Source organism: Scardinius erythrophthalmus, assembly GCF_964197995.2.
Source record: "Scardinius erythrophthalmus genome assembly, chromosome: 15".
NCBI lineage: Eukaryota > Metazoa > Chordata > Actinopteri > Cypriniformes > Leuciscidae > Scardinius > Scardinius erythrophthalmus.
Window position 1 is genome coordinate 38,705,364 of NC_138235.1, and position 21,051 is coordinate 38,726,414.

The window sequence follows — 21,051 nt, forward strand, 5'->3', positions numbered from 1 at the left end:
CATGGTGAGACTGGATGTGCCTGATGATGAGACCCGTGAGATACTACGACGTGATGAGGTGACACGTTATGAGTTAGGGCGTGACATTACTGCATCTGAGAGATACTGGTGCATATACGACTTCCCCATTCAGCAGAAACAGCCACCAGTAAAGATGCTTGCAATTCATCTAGAGGATGAACAGGTCATCATTTTCAATGATGAAGGCGCTGCCCAGAACCTGTTGGACTCAGGGCCACCTGCCACCACACTGACCGCCTTTTTTGAAGCAATGTCTCTTCATCCACACATGCGACACATTGTGTACCCAGATGTGTTTCAACTCTTCACATACACACGGAAGAAATTTCAATTGCGGAAAAAAAGACTGAGTTCTCACGATGACCGCATGGCTGACACCGTTGGACGAATTCCAATGATTGCCTTCAACCCTCACACTGCTGAACTATTTTATCTCTGCATCCTTCTGTTCCGCGTGCCAGGGCCAACATGCTTCAAAGACCTCCAACGAGTTGGAGATGTGGTCATGGACACCTATCTGGCAGCTTGCATTGCGCATGGCATTGTTGACAATGACCAAGAAGTAGATTCTGTTATGGAGGAGGCTGCAAATGTGACATTTGGCTCAGCACTGCGTGAGGTATTCGCCAACATGCTAATGTTTGTTCTTAGAGGGGAACACTTGCAGTTCTGGGAAAGGCACAAGCATGTGCTGTGTGAAGATTTCATGCACAGGGCCAATGTGAATGAGTCAGATGAATTTATTGTGACTCAAGTGCTACTTGACCTTAAGGACCATGTTGAAAGACATGGTTTTCCTTTAAATGGGAACTGTGGCCTCCCTGAGCCTGATTCACTTCACGTCCGGAGTCAAATTCCCCGCATCATCCAGCATGAGACTGAGCACAACATAGAGGAACTTCAAACTATCATTACTGACACAGAAAACAGCCTCAATGACGAACAGCAAAAAGTTGTCGAAACAGTGATGGAAAGTGTGGAACACTTGGAAAAATGATATCCCTTGATGCAAGTGGTGGAAGTACACTGTAAAAACTAAAGGAGCCTCAAGTATCCTGTTGGATACTCAAGGAACTTCAAAATGTAATTTTGGTGCCTCAAAGCTCTTTTTCCTATAGTAGGGTTACTGGAGGAGCATTGACAATCTTTGAGGTTCTTGCTGGAACTTATGGGATCCTTTAAGCACTTTGTATTTACTTCAGAGGTTCTGGAGTCACCTTTTCATTACCATGAGACCTCGAAGTGCTTTGGGGGAAAATAGAGGAACTTAAATGCGATAAAAGGGTTATTGGAAGATCTTTTAACATTTAAGTGGTTCCTGGAAGATCTCTTATGTTAAAGCCAGCATCTGGAGGAACCCAATGGTTCAGTGAGGCCAGAATTAGATTATTATTCTATTATTATTATTATTATCCTATTATTATTATTATTATTATAGGCTACTTAAGTTTGATTCAGTATACATACCCAGGTGAAAAAGACGTACTATTAAATGTATTAAAAATGTACTTGAGTGTGTTTTTAGTAGACCTACAATACAAATATAGCCTACTTTAATACATTTTTATTATTATTATTATTATAGGCAAGTTTGATTCAGTATACATACCCAGGTGAAAAAGATGTACTATTAAATGTATTAAAAATGTACTTGAGTGTGTTTTTAGTAGACCTACAATACAAATATACTTTAATGCATTTTTAATACATTTAATAGTAACTATAGTCTTTTTCACTTGGGTAGCTTACATATATTTAGTATAGGCCTATTTTATTAAGTCATTTAAACCTTAAACAACAACACTAAATAATAATAATATTATATGAAGAAGAAGAAGCAGGAGGAGAAAAGTGTTATTCTGTCACGAAACTGCTGCTAGCCTATTCCTCTGCTGTCGTCGCTTCAGTGATCCTCGCGCTGCTCGCGCGCAACAACGCTCAGCTGATCGTCATCAGAAAGTAACGGCTCCTCTCATCAAAGCTTCCGCAGTTTGTTCGGCTCTCCATTACAAGGTTTGTAAACTCGCCAAATAAATATAAATACAGAGTCTATTCACTATATATTTAAACACACATATCTATAAACTAAATTTATTATACATTACTACGTTTTTACAGTGTTTACCACTCGTTTATTGCACAGTATCTGGTATGAAGGTTTTAGCCGCGATGCTAACTACGTTGATCTAATGAACAAATGGAAATGATTGACTTATTGTCTTAGATTGATTTAGTCATTCAATTCAACATATTTTGTACAACTGTGTCTTCAAATTGCTGATATAGCCTAACGTTAACTAATTTAGAAAATTCTCTGATTCTTGGCGTTTGTTATGAATAACAAAAACAGGTTAGGCTATAGTTTGCTCTGTTTTTGTTTAGCCTAACGTTAACTTTACTTACAGGTGCCCTCATTCTCTCAAATACCATTTTAAAGCCATTTACTGGTCAATAAATATTATGTTGTGAATAATCAGCTTTGTTCTTTTGTTTCCCCAGAACAACCATTACATTTCTAAAATAATCTGAACATTTCAGTGGCAACATTGAATTACAGTAAGTTACCTGCACCACATGCAAGTACTTTATTACTATGAACTTTCTCTGTGTGAAATTGTATTGTTTGACTGTGTACTTGTGTTTTTTAATCAGTTACTCTCTGAAAATCTTTTCTCATGATCTCAAATCTCATTCATGTTACTCAGAAAAATAATATCACAGGTTTGATTCACAAAAAATGCTATAGACATTTTAACTCTGAATTATAACTTCAAGTTTAGTCTTTTTCGACAAAAAAATAAATAAATATGAAAAAGCAATTAGGCTTCAGAAGACTTGCAACACAACCCATAACACATGAGTTGTGAACTCATTGATTATTTTTAGGATCTTTTCTGGGACATTTTTGGAGCTTAACCATTTTTACATAAATTGTTGCATTGAATTGAACTAGACAAGTGTGCATAAGAATGGTTTCATGAATGATTTACACAATTGTTTTCTGCTTGTGTTTCATGCAGTGAAACCGAATGGTGACTGGGGTTGCATTATGCCTGAGATCTGCTTTTGGGTTCCACAGACAGAAAGTCAAACAGGTTTGGAACGTCACAAGGCTGAGGAAATTATTTAAATTTCACAACTATCACTTTAATAACATTACTAACAGTAAATTTTGTACTTTGCAGGGATCTCGGAAAGCTGAAATACAAGTTTGATCAAGAATAAAAATCCTCCTGTAGACCTGAAAATCATTGAAGTGCCTGGACCATCCACCAGAAAAGAGGAAAAACAAACGGAAAACGAATCTGCTGTACCTTTTCACTTTTCTAACTCGTTAAGTACCTCACACCAACTTGGTCCCATAGTGACATTTTTGACCACAAACGAAATTGCTGATCGTGTGAATTCATATTGAAATGACTGAATTCACCAGTGAACATTCACAGAACAACAGATCATTTTACTGCACCTTAACTCTGTTTCGGGTCGAAGCCTCTACTTCTACTTCCTCTATCTTGTTTCATGAGAATACTCAACAACCATTTATGAACACTGTTGATTCAAGTCACACATTTAAGATTTTCAAAAGCCATAGTGTACATTACAGTCTCCAGTCTAATGGCATCCCAGACTTAAACATTTTATGATTCAAAATAGCTGAATAACTAACCATCTGAGATTTCGGTATAGAGATAAAGGTTACAGCACAATTAGTGTATATTAGCACTGTTGTTTGTTTTTGGCATCTGATAGAGCTTTTGGACTTGGAAACAGTGATGTCAGACTAACCATCGGACTGAAACACAAATGTTTTAAAGTTAAGTATGATGGACATTTTTAATTAGTTCAAATGTAATTTTTTTACATTGATTTATTTAGTGGAACATATGTGTTTCCATGCATTTTGTTGAGATGTCTTTTCTTGTTTATCTATTGTATATACATGGTTGATTATTCATGTTGCTTATGTATTATACTATTTTTTTGTGTAGTCATTGATATTAATCTGTAGTTAGCTTTTTTCCCCATGTGCATGGAAGTGTATGTATAAAAATGAATATCAAATATGTAATAAACAATTCTTATTTTGTATTTGGTTCAATTTGTTTATTATAATAGAAGTCAAAGGTAACCATAGTAACAACATGAAATTAAATATTTAAAAAAAAATGAAACTTGGTTCCTGGAGGCACCCAAAGTGGTTCCACACAGTGCCTAATATAAGAGTTCCTCAGGAAACCTGTGTGGTTCCTCAGAGAACCGGCCCTTTTTAAAGGGTGCCTAGAGGATCTTCAGACGGTTCCGCCGGTGTGGCGAAGTGAAGATCCCCAAAAGGTTCCTCCAGGCACCTTTTATTTTTACAGTGTATGTGTGAACATGACAGTACTGCAACAATCCTTAGAATGACGCATCTCATGGTTGTGGATGAAGTGTCAATGATGGATCGCTGTGCATTAGAAGCAGCAGATCGTACATTCCAGTGGCTCAGAGGTTCAGAAAAGCCATTTGGTGGCATCACAATGGTTTTCAGCGGTGACTGGAGGCAAATCCTTACTGTTGTCCCACATGGTATCCAAACCCATATCATAGGGAGGTGTTTCAAGAGCTCACACCTATGGAAAAACGTTGAGATTCTTCGTCTAACAGAAAACATGAGGATCACTCAAGATGCTGGAGATCAACAAACAGAAGCAGATTTTGCCAAATTCCTTTTGAGCCTTGGTGAGGGGGAAATTCCTGTGGTTCCAGAAGAGGGTGAATTTGCAATTGAGCTCAATGAATCACTATCAATTTCTGGCGAGAAACTTTAGGACATTGTCAATTGGGTATATGATGACATGACAGTCAACATTTCCAATCCAAAGTGGCTATGTGAATATATGACAAAAAAAAATTCCTGGAGAAGAGCATGTTTGCAACAGTGTGGGCACTGCAGAATCTGAGGGTCACCATATGTAACCAACTGAGTTTCTAAATACCCTCTGCCCATCTGGTATGCCTCCCCATTGCATCACTTTAAAGGTGGGAATGGTGATCATGCTACTTCGAAATTTCGACCAACAAAATGGACACTGCAATGGATCGAGATATATCATTGAACAAATCCTGCCTCATCTTTTAGTTGCGACTTCTGTGGTCGGTGTCAATGCTGGACGCACATTACTCATTCCACGCATCATGCTCATCCCATCTGACAACATATTTCCATTCACCCTGCGACGTAAGTAGTTTCCGGTAAGACCCTGCTTTGCCATGACAGTGAATAAGTCACAAGGCCAGTCTTTGCAACGTGTTGGTGTCTTCTGCACAAGAGACTTCTTCAGTCATGGTCAATTCTACATTGCAGCCAGCAGAGTTGGCAGATCAAGCAGACTTCGTATTCTTGCTCAAGATGATGAAACAAACAAAAAGCGCCACTTTCTGAGCAATGTTGTCTATACAGAGGTGCTGACACAATAACAACATGTAATCTTCAAGAACAGCCAGTCTGCACTAACAAAACACAAATATCCACTCTAAAAATATACTCCAATGCATCATGTCAGTATCAGTATTTGCCCTCTACCATGCACAAATAAAAATGTCACTGAACTTTTGCTGTGTAATTGTAACAATGAGCACTCAAACACACCGAACCAACAATTACTAAAAACACACTCAAAAACTGATTTTGCACGGGCATTTTGCACTAGTGTAATTAATGTCCAATAAAGGCTGGATTAAAGCATTTAATTAATATGTTTTTCTTTGACCTAATCTCAAGTGCAAAATATGAAATAAATATAAATATAAAATAAAAAATAATCTAAAGTGACTCGAGTGACTCACACACTGTACAAACTACAGTTTATAAACTGTTAATTAACTATAAACTAATAGTTTGCAAATTACTTAAGTGCTTTATTACTGTATTATTATAAAGTGTTCTGGTAAAATCTACTTGATTGTGGTTTAGTGCAAAATCTTTTTTGGTTTTCATTACATATTCAAATCCATTAAAGGTGAGACAGGAGTGATGATCAGTGGGTTTTGAGATTTTACCTTCATCATTAAACCCTGGGCTGAAAAATGGATAGAGTTTGTCAGTGAAAGTGAAAGAGTAGATATGAGATCTGGACTCCACGTTATAAAAAGAGACCAGACCCTCCTCATAATCCACAAACACACCAACCTTCTCAGGGTTCACTTCCAGAGATAAAGAGACAGATGGACTTTCACAAGCTTTATATTGATTCTCATTCCTCAGAATCAGAGTCCAGACTCCCTCCTCAGGAGTCAGTGTGATCGCCTCCCTGTTAATGGATTCTCTGGCCACTCCTAAACTCCACTTAATCTTTCCCTTCACCTGCACCTCATAGTAAAATCTCCCTGAACCGAATCCCTGCTTTGCCAGAACACAAGAACTCTTATCAAATCTCTTTGGGTTTTTTGGGACGTCCTGCTCAATGTCTCCTTCACTGACTTGTTTTCCATCATCAGACAGGATGAGATGTGGATTCGCTGTGTCAGGATCCAGAGTCACATCCACTGAGAGAGATCAGATATTATCAGTCAACTTCAGAACAAACATTTTCATATGTACATTATATAATACAGATTCTAAACAATGTATTGTGAGTGTATTGAAGAAAATGGTGTCAGTCACACTGTACCTGCAAACTTCTGCACAAACTTCAACCCTGTGGACACAGATGACAATATAATGATGAATTATTCATAGCAATAGTTTCAGGTTAACAGTGAGTTTCTCTACTGGCAGCATCAGTGGCATGAGAACATTTCACTAATAAAACCAAGAGAGACATTTTCCTCATTTTCTAAGGAAACTTAAGCAGTTCTGAGGCTTGAATTGAGGAACCGATTAAGATGATTAAATTAAGGAAAAAAGGCTACCTATTTATTTTAAGAGAATTAGTTCAATTATGCAGTTTTATTTAGAGACACCATTGTTAGTTCCCAGCATGCTTTGCACATGGCTGGGAATGGAGAGTAAATATGGAAATTAAGTGTTATTTTATGTGTTTTTGAGTGAAGGGAAACATCAGTTAATGTTTAATGTTCAGTCATGTTTGACATGTGAAAGAGTTTCTGTTATGTTGATGTTTTGATCATTTCCATTGAAGAGTAGAGTTTATGGATATGTTATGAATAACTTATTAAAACTAATAATATGTTGCTTTGTTCAATAAGCAATAGCTTTGCTAATACCAGTGCAGTAACAAGTGTGTGTATTGTGCTGTGCTGAGCAGATACAGTCTTTTACTTGTACAACATAACTTAAAGTCAAGTCAAGTCTCCTTTATTTATATAACGCTTTTTACAGTACAGATTGTTTCAAAGCAGCTTTACAGAGATAACAGGAAAATTATGCAACAAAATTTGTTTCTAGAAGAAAATATATATATTATTCAAACAGTGTGATCATTTGCAGACTGAGACAAAATAATTGTGTGATCACCAACTTTTTATTCAACCCATAATATTCCTTGAAAAACGTAATTTCTTACGTGTGATGTTAAAAAGTTAATAGCAAAAAAATCTATACACTGTATTTGATATTCACATACCAGTTTGAGTGAGTTTTTCATTCAGTGTCTCATCTAGAGTTTTCTTCAGTTCAGTCAGAGCTCTTTTCAGAGAGTTCACATTCACACCAGAGTCAATCCTGATCTCAGTCCAGTTCTTGGTGTGTGGACGAGTGTTCAGGGATGAGCTCATCTACAGCAGGAGAGAGAGAAGACTGTTAAATATCATCATTATTTTTTAAAGCAGTTCAATATGTTTTACACAGGAGCTTTCTAACACAGGTGAGGCAAAACCTCTGTATTTATATGGATGATATCACCGTACATTAGGGGTGGGAATCTCTAGGCACCTCACGATTCGTTTCGATTACGATTCAGAGAGTAACGATTATCGGTGAATTTTTTTTTACTGCTGCTGTACTAGCAGCATACTTGTAGTAAATTAATACAAACTTCGGCATATTCTGAATCTCTAGCATTTAATAATAGACTTCTAACCAACATCCTCCAGTTATTTTCAATGAGCAATATAATCCTTCAGACAAAAAGCATTTTGCTGCAGCAAAATCACAAACAGTTTTCGTTCAAAAATATAGAATTATGTGCCAGCAGCTCTCATACAAACATAATGCTTGTGGACTCATGCATATTCTGAATAATTAGTAACATACAAAGCCGCTCTTATACACAACTAAATAATAAAGAGTTATGACCTGAAATGTTTGCTGTATACCACAATCAAAAACAGCTTATACAAAAAAAGTGAATGAACGTCTGCAGAGAGCATAGTCAAAATGTAACTTTTTGTGACTGGCATTGTACTGATACACACTGTGACTGTGGAGGGCAGTATAACGTATGTATAACAGATCGGTTTACAGCATATTGATGTGAAAACTCAACAATACAGAAAGCAGCTCTCATACAAAAAAAAAAAAAAACTAAATAGGTCACAATGAAATTATCACTTTTCTATACGTTAGCTTTTAACGAAGAGGGTGCCGTTCGAATTTGGCGCTCAGCCATCATGTGTCTCTGTTATGTGCGCACCACAGACTGTCTGCGCACTGCACATCCGCTTTAGAGTTCCGCCTTTTGCGTGCCGTCAATATTACGTTATTAGAAAAAAATAATATTTAAATCGATTTTTGACATTTGTGAATCGATTCAGAATCATCCACGTCCGCATTGCGATGCATCTAAGAATCGATTTTTCCCCACACCCCTACCGTACTTCCCCTAGTTGATTACATGAAGAATTGCTTATATGTTCTCTATTAATACATTTCTGAAATATTTAAATATGCAAATTAAGTTTTGTCTTATGTTCAGTCTATAGTGTTTCATCGCCATCTAATGGCCTGGCAGCAGAAAACAGGGTTTTTAGTCATTTTCGCGGATCCGTGTGAATGGGTATAGTTTTGATAATTTGTTTTTTCAAAGGAAAAACTTCTCCATTTTCAGTATATCGGTGTCGTGTAAACATATCCTCAATCCGAGAGCATTTCCAACACCGGACGCGCAGTTCAAGCGCTCGTGACGCAGGTGTCCGAGCTCACCCATCAGATCCAACTACTGAGTATTGCTGCTGCACCGCCCACAGCGCCCGTTCCCCCCACCAAACCAGAGCTGAGTCATCTTAGTCGCCCCTGATCCCACATGTCAGTTCGTGGTGGAGGTCGACGCATCAGAGGTGGGGGTAGGTTAAGTTCTTTCCCAACGTGCTTCCTCAGGTGACAAGATGCATCCTTGCACGTTTTTCTCCCATCGTTTATCACCTGCCGAACGTAACTATGACATTGGTAACAGAGAGTTGTTGGCTGTCTCAGTTAGCTTAGTAAGCTTATTTTGATCCATCCGAACGCCCGGTTACTTCCGAGTGCATTTTGCCAGAGAAAGTAGTTGTCTTCACACTCATATGGGAGGTCGAATCGAAGGTCAAGACGGCCTTAGAAGGGGTAACACCTCCGCCAGGTTTCCCACCAAATCGATTGTTTGTTCCGGAGGAGTTACGGTCCGACGTTATTCGATGGGGTCATTGCTCCAACGTGGCTTGTCATCCAGGAGTAAATCGTACTAGCTGTTTAGTAAAGCAAAGATTCTGGTGGCCATTAATGACTCGTGATATTCACGATTTTGTTTTGGCTTACTCAGTTTGTGCCAGTGGTAAGACGTCTAACCGACCTCCTGATGGGTTACTCCGACCGCTGTCTGTCCCTTCGAGACCATGGTCCCACATTGCGCTAGATTTTGTCACCGCCTTCCCGCCCTCTAAAGGCATGACGGTTGTTTTAACCATAGTGGAACGGCACATTTCATTCCCTTGCCCAAATTACCCTCAGCCAAGGAGACAGCGGTTACTGTAATTGATCACGTCTTTCGGTTACATGGCCTCCTGATGGACGTGGTTTCTGACAGGGGTTCCCAGTTTGTGTCCAGATTCTGGCAAGAGTTTTGTAGATTATTAGGAGCTATGGTCAGCTTGTCTTCGGGTTATCATCCCCAGAGTAATGGTCAGTCCGTGCGAGCCAACCAAGATTTGGAGAGAATGTTGCAATGTTTGGTATCCAAGAATCCTTCATCCTGGAGCCAACAACTTTCTATGGTTGAGTACGCACATAACTCGTTACCAGTGTCATCCACGGGCCTCTCTCCGTTTGAGTGTAGCTTAGGGTACCACCCACCAATTTTTCTGAGTCTGGAATCCGAGGTCGCGGTCCCCTCCACTCACGCCTTTGTCCAGAGGTGCCACCGCACATGGACCAGAGCCCGCGAGACTCTGCTCCAGGTGGGGGCGCGCACTAAGGCTAAAGCCGATCGCCACCGGTCAAGGCCTCCCCTCTACGTCATGGGTCAAAAAGTGTAGCTTTCTACCAAGAACATTCCGCTCCGTTCCGTTTCCAACAAGTTAGCTCCCAAATTGATTGGCCCGTTCCCTGTCACCAAGATTATTAGTCCGGTGACAGTCCAACTCAAACTTCCTCCGGCGTACAGGAGAATTCATCCCCCCTTTCATGTGTCAAAGATCAAACCCGTGTTTTATTCTCGCATTAATCCTGTGTTCATGCCTGTTTCCTGTATTCCTCGTGTTTCCCATCTCACTGGATACCGGATTGCTTCACTCCCGTTCTCACCTCTGGATTATCTTCTCTGCTTCACTCACCCCTGGATCGCCCATCTCAGTCCCTGCGTCACCGCTCTCCTGCTGTCTGTGTTCCTTGTCTGACCTTGTCTGAGTTTCTGTGTGAACATCTGTTCAATAAATCATCATTTTACTTGCTATTGCTTCCGTCTTACTTATCATTACAAGTGGTCACATGTCCAGAGAAAGCTACAAGTTAGAGAGATTAGAAATACTTTGCTTACGGTGGAGGCGAGAGCCCTTTACCAGTGTATTTCATGCAAATTACCTTCTGTCCTCAATAAGGTCTAAACTACCCAAGTCTGGGATCTTGATTAATGCAAATTCCAATTGTTAGTTCGTGCCTCCATTTCGAGGATGTTTTGTCTTGTTCTGACTATTTAAAGTCCCTGTAAAGGCAAATCTAAAAAAAAATTCTAAACACATTATAAATGTTAGAAATGTATTTCTAAATCATATTACAAAGACTGTGAACTGTAAAGTACTGAATTGTGGAGTTAGACCGTTAAACAGTTTTTCACCGTTGCTGTGTTCCGGATTTTTGGGGCGGGGCTAAAACGGGGGCTCGATGACGCACTGGAGCCCCTGAGCTCCTGGACACGCCCCACTTGATGACGCACTGGAGCCCATTCACATCAGTTTGCAACTCAATCGCGAGTTACTGTCAGTACTATTAGTTACTACATCCTACAATTTGCTAGCTAGTGTTGTAAAGTTTTTCTTTCTTCAAAGCAGAGACCAGGAGACAGTTGGGATCGCGTTCAACGGAAGTTATTCTTTATTGAGAACTCCTCCGTACGCGGCTGTAGAAACTTCCAACATGATCTGATCTAACATAACTTTACATGTTATCTTATAGGCATTTTAGGAGGAGGGACTTTTTGAAGGTGGAGACAAATACAAACAAAGCATGTAAATGAGGTATACAGGTTAAGGTAACCTGCCCCAGACCCCAGCGTGTTTACCAGTATCAATTTAATCAGCATACCTATTCAAATGCTGATACTGGCCAGGAAACTCTGGTTCCACGGGCCATCCCAGAGCCATTTAAGACAAAGGGTGCATCTTGGAGCTACTGGCTAGAGCCATTAAAGACTCATTTAAAACACAATAGAGAAAACAGGTCTGGTAGGAATAGGAGACTCTTGCTAGAGACTCAATAATCACTTTCTCAGTTTATATACTATCTAAATTAAAACCTCAAATGCTAAAATCAGTATTCTTCACCGTGATGTTATGTAAGGAAACATATCTGAAATAGATTCTTAAATTTGGATCCCTTCAGTCCCCTCTTTGAGAGTTCTTACAAACTCTCACAAAAATACAAATTTAGACACATAAAGTTCATTCTTGTAACTGGTGTAAGTTACAGGCACATATAACTTGCTCTGTGTTGTTCATCTGTAATTGCATGCTGACACAGAAACAAACATGCAATTTAGGGTCCGTGAATTTTCTGCGTTGTGTATTTTTCATTTTCTTTTGTGATAGTTCGTTCAGCAGTGGGTCTGGTTGTCTTCTTGAGGTTGGGGCTTCATACGCAGATGAGACGGTCGCTGCATATGGATCTTGAAAAAGCCATCAAGTTTTATCTGCACACTGTAAGACAGAAAACAGAAAAACAGAGAGCAGTATTTCTTCAAAACACTACGGTTGTAGCAGTTTAAACACAATGGTTCTATCGTTTTCAGAGTGTACTGTTGTCGTTTCATTCTTTCCCTATTTCTTAATTGATTTGACACCTATGGACCAGTGAGGTAAGGATGGACTAAATGAGGAAAGGCCTATGAGGTAGTGTCTTCACCCTGGATTGGCCCCCGACGCCTGTTGCGTCAGTTCTTTCCAGGGCCCTCACTGAACCGTGTCCTATTCTGTCCCTGTGTTGTGCACACACTGTACAGTGTGTGAGAAAATTGGCACATTTTCATTCTCCAGTGAAACATCAGTCTTAATAGACATCATATAGAGCATGGAGGTCTGATTGTAGTGTTCTGCAGTGTAAAATTTATGGCTGTGAGTTTTCTGAATGTCCCCCAAACAAAGGCTGTGACAGTCACTTTCCTTTTGTTCTATTAAACAAAAAAAATAAGTCTTTCATCTTTGTTGTGAGTTACTGGGGAAATTAAGCACTCACAGCCTAAATGGTTAACACCGTATCAAGTTGCCCCACAAGTTTAACGAGGAGGGGAGGGGCTGCTTTAAAGTAGCAAACAAATGTAGTAAGAGCTGCATAACATTGTTAACTTGTCCTAAGTTATTTTTATTTTTTCGACATTCTTTTCCAAAATGTCCGTGCTTGCCACAGTAAGAACAACTGGCTTCTCTAGGACGTTTGCGTTTCTTTGGCTTCTCTGAGTTAACCTTAAAGGATGCTGCTGCAATTTTTACTCTTGCCTTGACATCAAAGTCTCTTTCCCACATAGCTAAACTGTCCAAGTTGTCTTGCAGGGTTCTATTTGACCATGTAAGATCTAAGAAAGGCAATGCATTTCTATGTTCTGACAAAAGACCATCGGACCATGCACGAACTAGAGGACCATTATGACCTAACACTTTCTCTGGAGTGTCGGCCATTCCGCTGTAAGCGGCAGCGGTCTGGCAAAATCTTTCTGTGTACTCACAAACAGTTTCATCCTTCTTCTGTACACAATTAGTGAGCTTTGACCAGTCCACTTTCGGTCCAACAATGTTTTTTAACACTTTAACAACTTCCTGTCTCAATTCATCTTTACTGGCCTGTTGCAGTTCAGAATTATTTACAGCACTTTCAAAATCATTGAATTCTGACTCAGTCAAGATCTGTGATATTAGCTGGGTGACTTCAGCTAGAGTCATATCATAGAGCCGCATTTTGCTGATCAATGCTCTTCTAAACTCAGAAAAATTTCTTTGCACTGATGGCAAACTTTCAGCAATTCTCTCAATCTCTTTAGGACCTAAAGATGTTTTGATTGCTTGTGGCTGCAATATGGGGGTTGCAAATGGAACTGTATCAACACCTTTTCCCTGAGGCTTTTGTCTAGCTACGCACACTTCAACTGCATTTACATCTGTATTGACATTGTCCTCTATACTATCAAAAGACTGTAAATCAGGATAGCTTTCCTCTGACTGTTGGTCTTCTAAATCACATTTGGTTGAGGCTTTGTTATGGCCCACGTTTGTCTTGAGACAGGACACCTGAGTCTGCAATTGTTTGATCTGTTCTTTCAACTTAGCAATACACTGCGCTTGTTCTTGTGCAATGGATAAGCTAAATTCTCGGTGACAACCGATGATGCCTTTCAGATTTTTCTTCCTGATACATGCACTCAACACTTTCTTGCAATCTTCAATTGACCACACTTTCTCTGGATCAATGCCAAATTTCTTGGTTAAATTCAATCTGACTGGCTTAGTCACGATGGAGTCCATGTGCTCTGATAACAAAGACTTGAATTCACTATCTGTCCAAAAAGGTGTAATCTGTCTAGTACTTTTCCTAAACATTTTGTGAATTTTTTGTTACCACAAACAAACACTAAAAAAACTTCTCTCTACTGTCTTGCAAACATAGGTTACAATCTTATTAGCCTAAGAGGCTAAATCTAATTCTAAAGCTAATTCTCTAGCTTACAGATAGGTCTTCTCTAGCAAGAGCATACACACAATATTAACATGTAACTGTTAATCTTCCCTGCCAACAACAGGGGGTAAATTTCATCTCTAAAAGAAAAACTTTTTAGAGGCTTATCTTTAGTTAGCCAAACTCTACAGCTGTTTGTTAACTACTTCTCTGAACGGCGCAGAGGAAAACATTTGTACTGGTCTGCATTGGTTCTTTTAATGGAGTGAAACTCACCGAGTCTTTCATTTGTAGAGAAAGATTCCGTCTGGAAAAATTCAGTCTTTGAGATCTTTTTGGAGCTTGAAGTTTTCAATCTGGATTCAGAAGATTCAATCTGGAACTCAGTCAGCTTCGTTGAGATCTTTGAGCTTGAAGTTTCAAGATGCAGTTGTTTGAGCTTAAAATTCTTTGAGTTTCCTTCTTCTCCATCCGGGTCACGGCACCATCTGTTGTAAAGTTTTTCTTTCTTCAAAGCAGAGACCAGGAGACAGTTGGGATCGCGTTCAACGGAAGTTATTCTTTATTGAGAACTCCTCCGTACGCGGCTGTAGAAACTTCCAACATGATCTGATCTAACATAACTTTACATGTTATCTTATAGGCATTTTAGGAGGAGGGACTTTTTGAAGGTGGAGACAAATACAAACAAAGCATGTAAATGAGGTATACAGGTTAAGGTAACCTGCCCCAGACCCCAGCGTGTTTACCAGTATCAATTTAATCAGCATACCTATTCAAATGCTGATACTGGCCAGGAAACTCTGGTTCCACGGGCCATCCCAGAGCCATTTAAGACAAAGGGTGCATCTTGGAGCTACTGGCTAGAGCCATTAAAGACTCATTTAAAACACAATAGAGAAAACAGGTCTGGTAGGAATAGGAGACTCTTGCTAGAGACTCAATAATCACTTTCTCAGTTTATCTAAATTAAAACCTCAAATGCTAAAATCAGTATTCTTCACCGTGATGTTATGTAAGGAAACATATCTGAAATAGATTCTTAAATTTGGATCCCTTCACTAGCTATGCCTTCGTCACGGAAATGCGTATTACCTGGATGCGATCACGTACAAAACAGATCGGTGTCCTTATTTAAATTTCCGAAAAACTATCATATCAACAAGAGGTGGATTAATTTTGTGAAGAGCCACCTTGATGGAGAGCTGAGGATCACCGCCAAAACCCGCCTCTGTAGTGATCATTTTACACGGGATAGTTTAAAAAACTTTGTCGGAGACAACTGGGATTCACTGATAATCCGCTGTTACTGGTGAATGTGGCCGAACCGACTATCTCCCGCCTCGGTGTTCATCCTCCCGTCACGCCGACAACTGGTGCCATCATCGGCAGTGCATGCCCAACGAGTGTAAGTTGCTTTGTGTGCTTATGTTATTATTATAGTAGGTAGTCCAGGCTCGAACATGTATGGCTTTGTAAAACAAATTAAACTGCTAGGAGCATCCATTCCGGCTGTAGGTAGAGTTGAGTGTGGCGACTGGCGAGGCAACGGCAGCGAGCTTTCAGTGGGCGTGGTTTCAGCGCAGCCAGCGGACACGCCCCCAGCGTTTGAGAGCAGAGATGACTGCTCATTTTTTCAAGATTTTGATCGCTTATTTTATGTACTTGCCGGCTTTTTTTATCATTCAAATTTGGCTGGGTGGCTAATAACACATTTTTCTGTGGTGTGACAAACTCAGAACACATACTTAATTTTGACTTTACAGGGACTTTAAAGAAATGTTGCAAAAGTTTGATGCACTATGCATCAAGCTCCGATGGCCACCGAGCTTGGCCCACCGCCTTTGAGCCTGAGTCTTCTGCCAAAACAGCCGTCGCCGCACCTTGCGCAGACTAATCAGCCATGATTACGTCCACCTGTGGTTCATTAGCCTTGTTAACTCTGTCATTCACTGTGAGGTTTTGTTAGTAGTTGTACACTTCAATTCTGAGCGTTCTCCCTGGTTTCATGTCTCTTGGTATTTTGGATTTCTTGCCTGTTTCTGGATCACTCATTACTCACCGCTTCTGTTCTCTTCCTTGTTGTGTTTATGTGGACGGCCTGTGTTTGACCTTGTCTGTACTTTGGATTACGTGTTTGAATTGTCCCTATTATTAAAGCTGCGTTTGGATCTCCAACGTTGGAGCAGTTCGTAACAGTAAGGGACTAAACAGAATTACTATTTAAATAATGGCAAGCATGTGCGGCTTATTAAATAGTATTAGTCATAACCTCTGCTCTGACTAATGATCAGACTGGCGAGTTTATGACCGTGAGATTCACGTTAACATCCGGTGTGAGACTCTGAACAACATTGGAATCCGAATGAACAAGTACAATCTAAAGTAAAGTGTTAAATAGAATGATCAAATATCTAGATCAATTATAAATGACCAACAATCCATTGGCATTCCAACCTAAATTCAAGGTCAAGATAAAATTGAGTCAGATAAAAGTGTAATTGAAATTAAATCACTCAAGCGACCAACACACAGGAAACCTTCAGCCACACCATTGGACACCGTCGTTGGGTCAATTCGCTCCGTGCACGGCGACCGTTGACGTTCGAACTTGAGTGTGTGGGCCAGTACTTCCTGACAGCGAGAGCGAGAGAGTTCCATTACCACAAAGATATTTTTTCACAATGAGTGTTTTTAGGATTCAAGAGAGGCGACTTGCCACTTCATCGTTGTGTGCCCGTTATGTACCATTTCGTCACGACCAAATTTTTAAATGCATATAATTTTCAGTGTATTTCACCTGTGCGTTTATTAGGGATGCAACGGTACACGGTAAAATACCGGACCGTTCGGTCAGCCCTGCACGGGACAATCTACCCTCGTGTCCCGCGGTACTTCGGTTTTGCCATTGAGTTTGCGCTGATCCTTTTAGTTTTTGCTTTAGGCGCCGTTCACATATCGCGCCTAAAAACGCGTAGAAAACGCTAAGCGCGCCGCGTTCTCCTTTTTCCAAAGCGCTAGGGCGGTTGCGCTCCGGAGGCGTCTGTCGTTGCTAAAGCAACCATCAGCTGCGCTCTGGTTGGTTCTTGTCACATGACCTACGGTGCGCTTGCGGCATTCTGAAAGGTTGAGAATTTTCTCCACTGCTGGGGACATCGTCGTTAGTGCCAACCGGTCTCACCTTGCACCAGACAGTGTTGATAGACTCATCTTTTTGCACAAGAATCTCTCAATAGTGGATGAGTAAATAACATTGCACTTTGTATCCTGAATGCAGTATTTTATTTATTATATTATTTTGCTCTGTTTTTTTTTTTTTTTATTCAAAGCACAAGCTAATTTATGTTTGTTAAAGGTAAAAGTGCACTTTTTCTTTCACATTGATCACTTCATATACCAGTTATCAAGGTTTGGAATTGGGATCCACTTGAATATTTTGAAGTGTGTTTGTTTACATTTTGTATTTCATATAAGTGATAGTTGAAGAGGTTGTATTACTTAGTGTTGTTCAGTACAGACTAGAGTGTTAATTTATTCCATACATTGATGTTCTTCCTACTGTGACATTCTGTTTATGCTCATAAGAAAAATAAAACATATTTTTGGGATGAAATAGCAGTCTCTTTCTGCACAAAACACGTACCGAAACCGAACCGAGACCGTGGCCCAAAAACCGAGGTACGGACCGTACCGTGGGCTATCTGTACCGTTGCACCCCTAGCGTTTATATGCTTTCTATTACTGCATTTATTTTGTGCAAGTGAGATGAGTAAAGATCTGTTTCATAAATCATTATCTGTCTGGTGTTTATAAGCAGCACCTTATACAGTATTGTACTACGTGTAAAATATACACAAACTCACCTATATTAAATTGTTTGTGGTACCTACAGTAAAAAATGTAAATGTAAAATATGTGATGATAATATTGATCGAGCAATTGATGTAACTAAAAATATGTGCGCAGAATTGACAAAAATAGTATTTATGGAGATAAATTGTAGCCTATCCCAGGGCAAACATGTGAATGTTCATGGTTCATCAACAACTCTAATCGTAGTTGTAACTCTATATTTACAGTAGGCATAATTGTCATTGCGTATGTGTATGCAGCATGAGTCAAATACAATCTTCTGTTCGTGAACAGTTGTATTTCATTCATTAATCTGACTATGCATCCGTGCATTTAATTGCCATTGGCTCTTGTGATAGTAATATGGATCTTAGTAGTATTTTAAGTGATCATTTATTCTATAAACAACTATAAAAGATAATTCTCCGGCTCCCTGCACCGGGCGTAAAGCCCAATTTATACTTCTGCGTCGAACTCACGCCGTAGCTACGTCGTAGGCTGTGTGTAGCGCGCATACCCTTCGGCGTACCCTGACGTACACCTCTCCAAAAATGTAAAAACGCGTCAACTTTACGCGGACGCAAGCGCTGTGATTGGTCTGCTAGGACCACTCCCTCTGGTTTCACATGCTCTCTCTGCAAGTGTAATTGTGCGTCAACGCGAACAACGACGCAGAAGTATAAATGAAAACCAATGCGTTGCCTACAGCGTAGAGGCTCCGGCGTCTAACCGCACACTCGCTGATCCGAAATCCAAAATGTCGGCCACGTGCAACTAGTCTATTGGGTGGACCTTACAGAACAGAGAGTTTGTCCTGTAATATTGTACATATTGACTGAGACAGATGTTGACAGACCTGTATGAGATGGAGATGATCGTCAGTGTGTGAGAGCTGCTCCAGCTCAGTGTTTCTCCTCTTCAGCTCAGTGATTTCCTGATCCAGCTCTTTAATGAGATCTTCAGCCTGTTTCTCTGCTGCTTTCTGCTGTTCCTCCATCATCTTCAGCTGCTTAGACTGACATTTCTTAATGGAGCGGATCAGATCAGTGAAGATCTCAACACTGGAGGATCTCTCTTAACCTTATGTCACTTAAAATGTGTGATTTTCAATGGGACACAAAAGAAATGTTCGTGCTGCTCATGAGGACGAGCTGTTGAAGAACTCCAAAAGAACTCTTGGATTGGTGCAGTGCTCTATGGGGAAAAAATCATATTTGTTTGGAGCAACATGAGGGTTACTAGATGATGGCAGAACTCACAATGTAATTCAGCTCCTTTGATAGTTAGAGAATGAACAGAAAGTGAAATGGGGATGCGGAAACGACCATGAGTCAGGATATGAACTCGGGTTGATCGAAGCACAAACCTTTCTCAGCTCTACTGAGTGTTTGATCTCTTGAATCTTCTTCATTCTGTCCTGGATCATCTGATGAACGTCTATCTGTGTCTGAACCAGCTGATTCTACATACAGAGAAAAACACAGACACATTTATCACTGAATGTAGCTTTCCATCTTCTGACAAACTCTTATTTCAATATTGATTTTTAAACCATTTAAAGACCAAATTAATCTTTTAGTCCATGTCTGACAGTTTTGAGGGTAACAAAATCAGTTTTTATCAAATGTAATGAAAGACTAATGGATTTGGCTGTTTAAAATAAAAAGGAACAGGTTCTTCAACATGGAAACATGCCACAGGAAAGACATCTGCATTTCACAATGCTGTGAAACAATGCATTTCACAATGCTAAAGAGCTTTGTTTGTAACTCTTGCCTTCTTGTCTTGACTCTCCTCCTCTATAGGAACAGTGTTGTGAGTCCTGTGTTCTCCTTCAGTGCAGGACAGACAAACACACGTCTGGTCATCTCTGCAGAACAGCTCCAGAGGTCTCTCGTGTTTCTGGCATATATAATCCTCCAGATTTTCCACAGCGTTGATCAGTGTGTGTTTCTTTAGACGTGGGACTCTGAGATGAGGCTCCAGATGAGTCTCACAGTAAGAGCTTTGACACGTCAGGCAGGTCTTCACTGCTTTCTGCTTTCCTTCATCACAGATGTCACAGAACACCTCAGATTCTCCTAGATTGAGCTTCTCCTTAAAGTGTTGTACAACCTCTCTGAGTGTTGTATTAATCTTGAGATCAGGTCTCTTGCTGAATTTTTCTTTACAGAGTGGACAGAAGCAGATCTGTGTGTTCGTCCAGCACTCGCTCAGGCAGGTTCTGCAGAAGTTGTGTCCACATGGAGTGGTGACTGGATCAGTGAACACTTCCAGACAGATGGAGCACTGGAGCTCCTCATTTAGTGATGGACCACTGGAGGACGCCATGACTGAAAAGATAAGTAATTTCAATAAATCGTCTACATGCTGAAGAGAGCAATTTTGATAAGTATATGTACGGAGTAAATTAGGCCATGGATCTTGCATGTTAAATACTATTATAACTTACAACAATAAGTTATGTACCACCTAACCCTATCAAAGTCAAATACTGTCTAGCCCTCCTCCAACACTAACCCTAACCACACTGAGCCTATAAGCTCCGCCCTTAACTTCTGGTCTGAGACTGCTGGTTTCGCTTTAGATGGGTTCTGTATTGAGTAATAGAAATAACCTGAAGAAACTAAATAGAGGAACTAAACAGAAACTAGGAGCCACAGTACAGCAAATGTAATAGGTTTTTACAACAACATTTTAATACCATCATAAGATGTATAAAGTACAACACAGAAAATGAGTGGAACTGTAATTTTTCAAAAAAATAAGCTACTAAATAAACATCTGTAACCACCAAAGCTGCGTCCGAAATCGAATACTTCCCTTCTATATAGTATGCAAAAAACAGTACACGAGCAGAGTATATGTCCGAAATCATAGAATTCGAAAAACAGTAGGCGAAAAGTACCTGGATGACCTACTACTTTCTCATCTCCGTGCGTGCC

The 21,051-nt window shown here is 40.0% G+C and overlaps 1 protein-coding gene, 1 long non-coding RNA gene and 1 pseudogene across 3 annotated transcripts in view; 1 reads left to right on the forward strand and 2 right to left on the reverse strand.

The window, feature by feature from the left end:
• The window catches only part of LOC308703251 (E3 ubiquitin-protein ligase TRIM39-like), a gene marked incomplete at both ends in the record, with an annotated part of 46,439 nt that extends 26,002 nt beyond the window's left edge, over positions 1–20,437 (reverse strand). The window contains 2 exons of the mRNA XM_081386571.1: positions 19,473–19,568; positions 19,883–20,437. Of these exons, the coding sequence (XP_081242697.1) occupies positions 19,473–19,568; positions 19,883–20,437 (651 nt within the window). The remainder of the gene's footprint in view (positions 1–19,472; positions 19,569–19,882) is intronic.
• Positions 1,958–4,111, forward strand: LOC308703405. The gene is made up of 4 exons (XR_014031712.1): positions 1,958–2,034; positions 2,521–2,577; positions 3,042–3,116; positions 3,207–4,111. It is a non-coding gene; the product is annotated as an uncharacterized lncRNA (long non-coding RNA).
• On the reverse strand, positions 6,001–19,106 carry LOC308702753 (E3 ubiquitin-protein ligase TRIM21-like; annotated as a pseudogene). Its single transcript has 4 exons — positions 18,963–19,106; positions 7,590–7,740; positions 6,675–6,701; positions 6,001–6,549 (listed from the first exon to the last, which is right to left on the reverse strand). The product of its transcript is annotated as an E3 ubiquitin-protein ligase TRIM21-like (transcript).
• Positions 20,438–21,051: the final 614 nt, after the last annotated feature.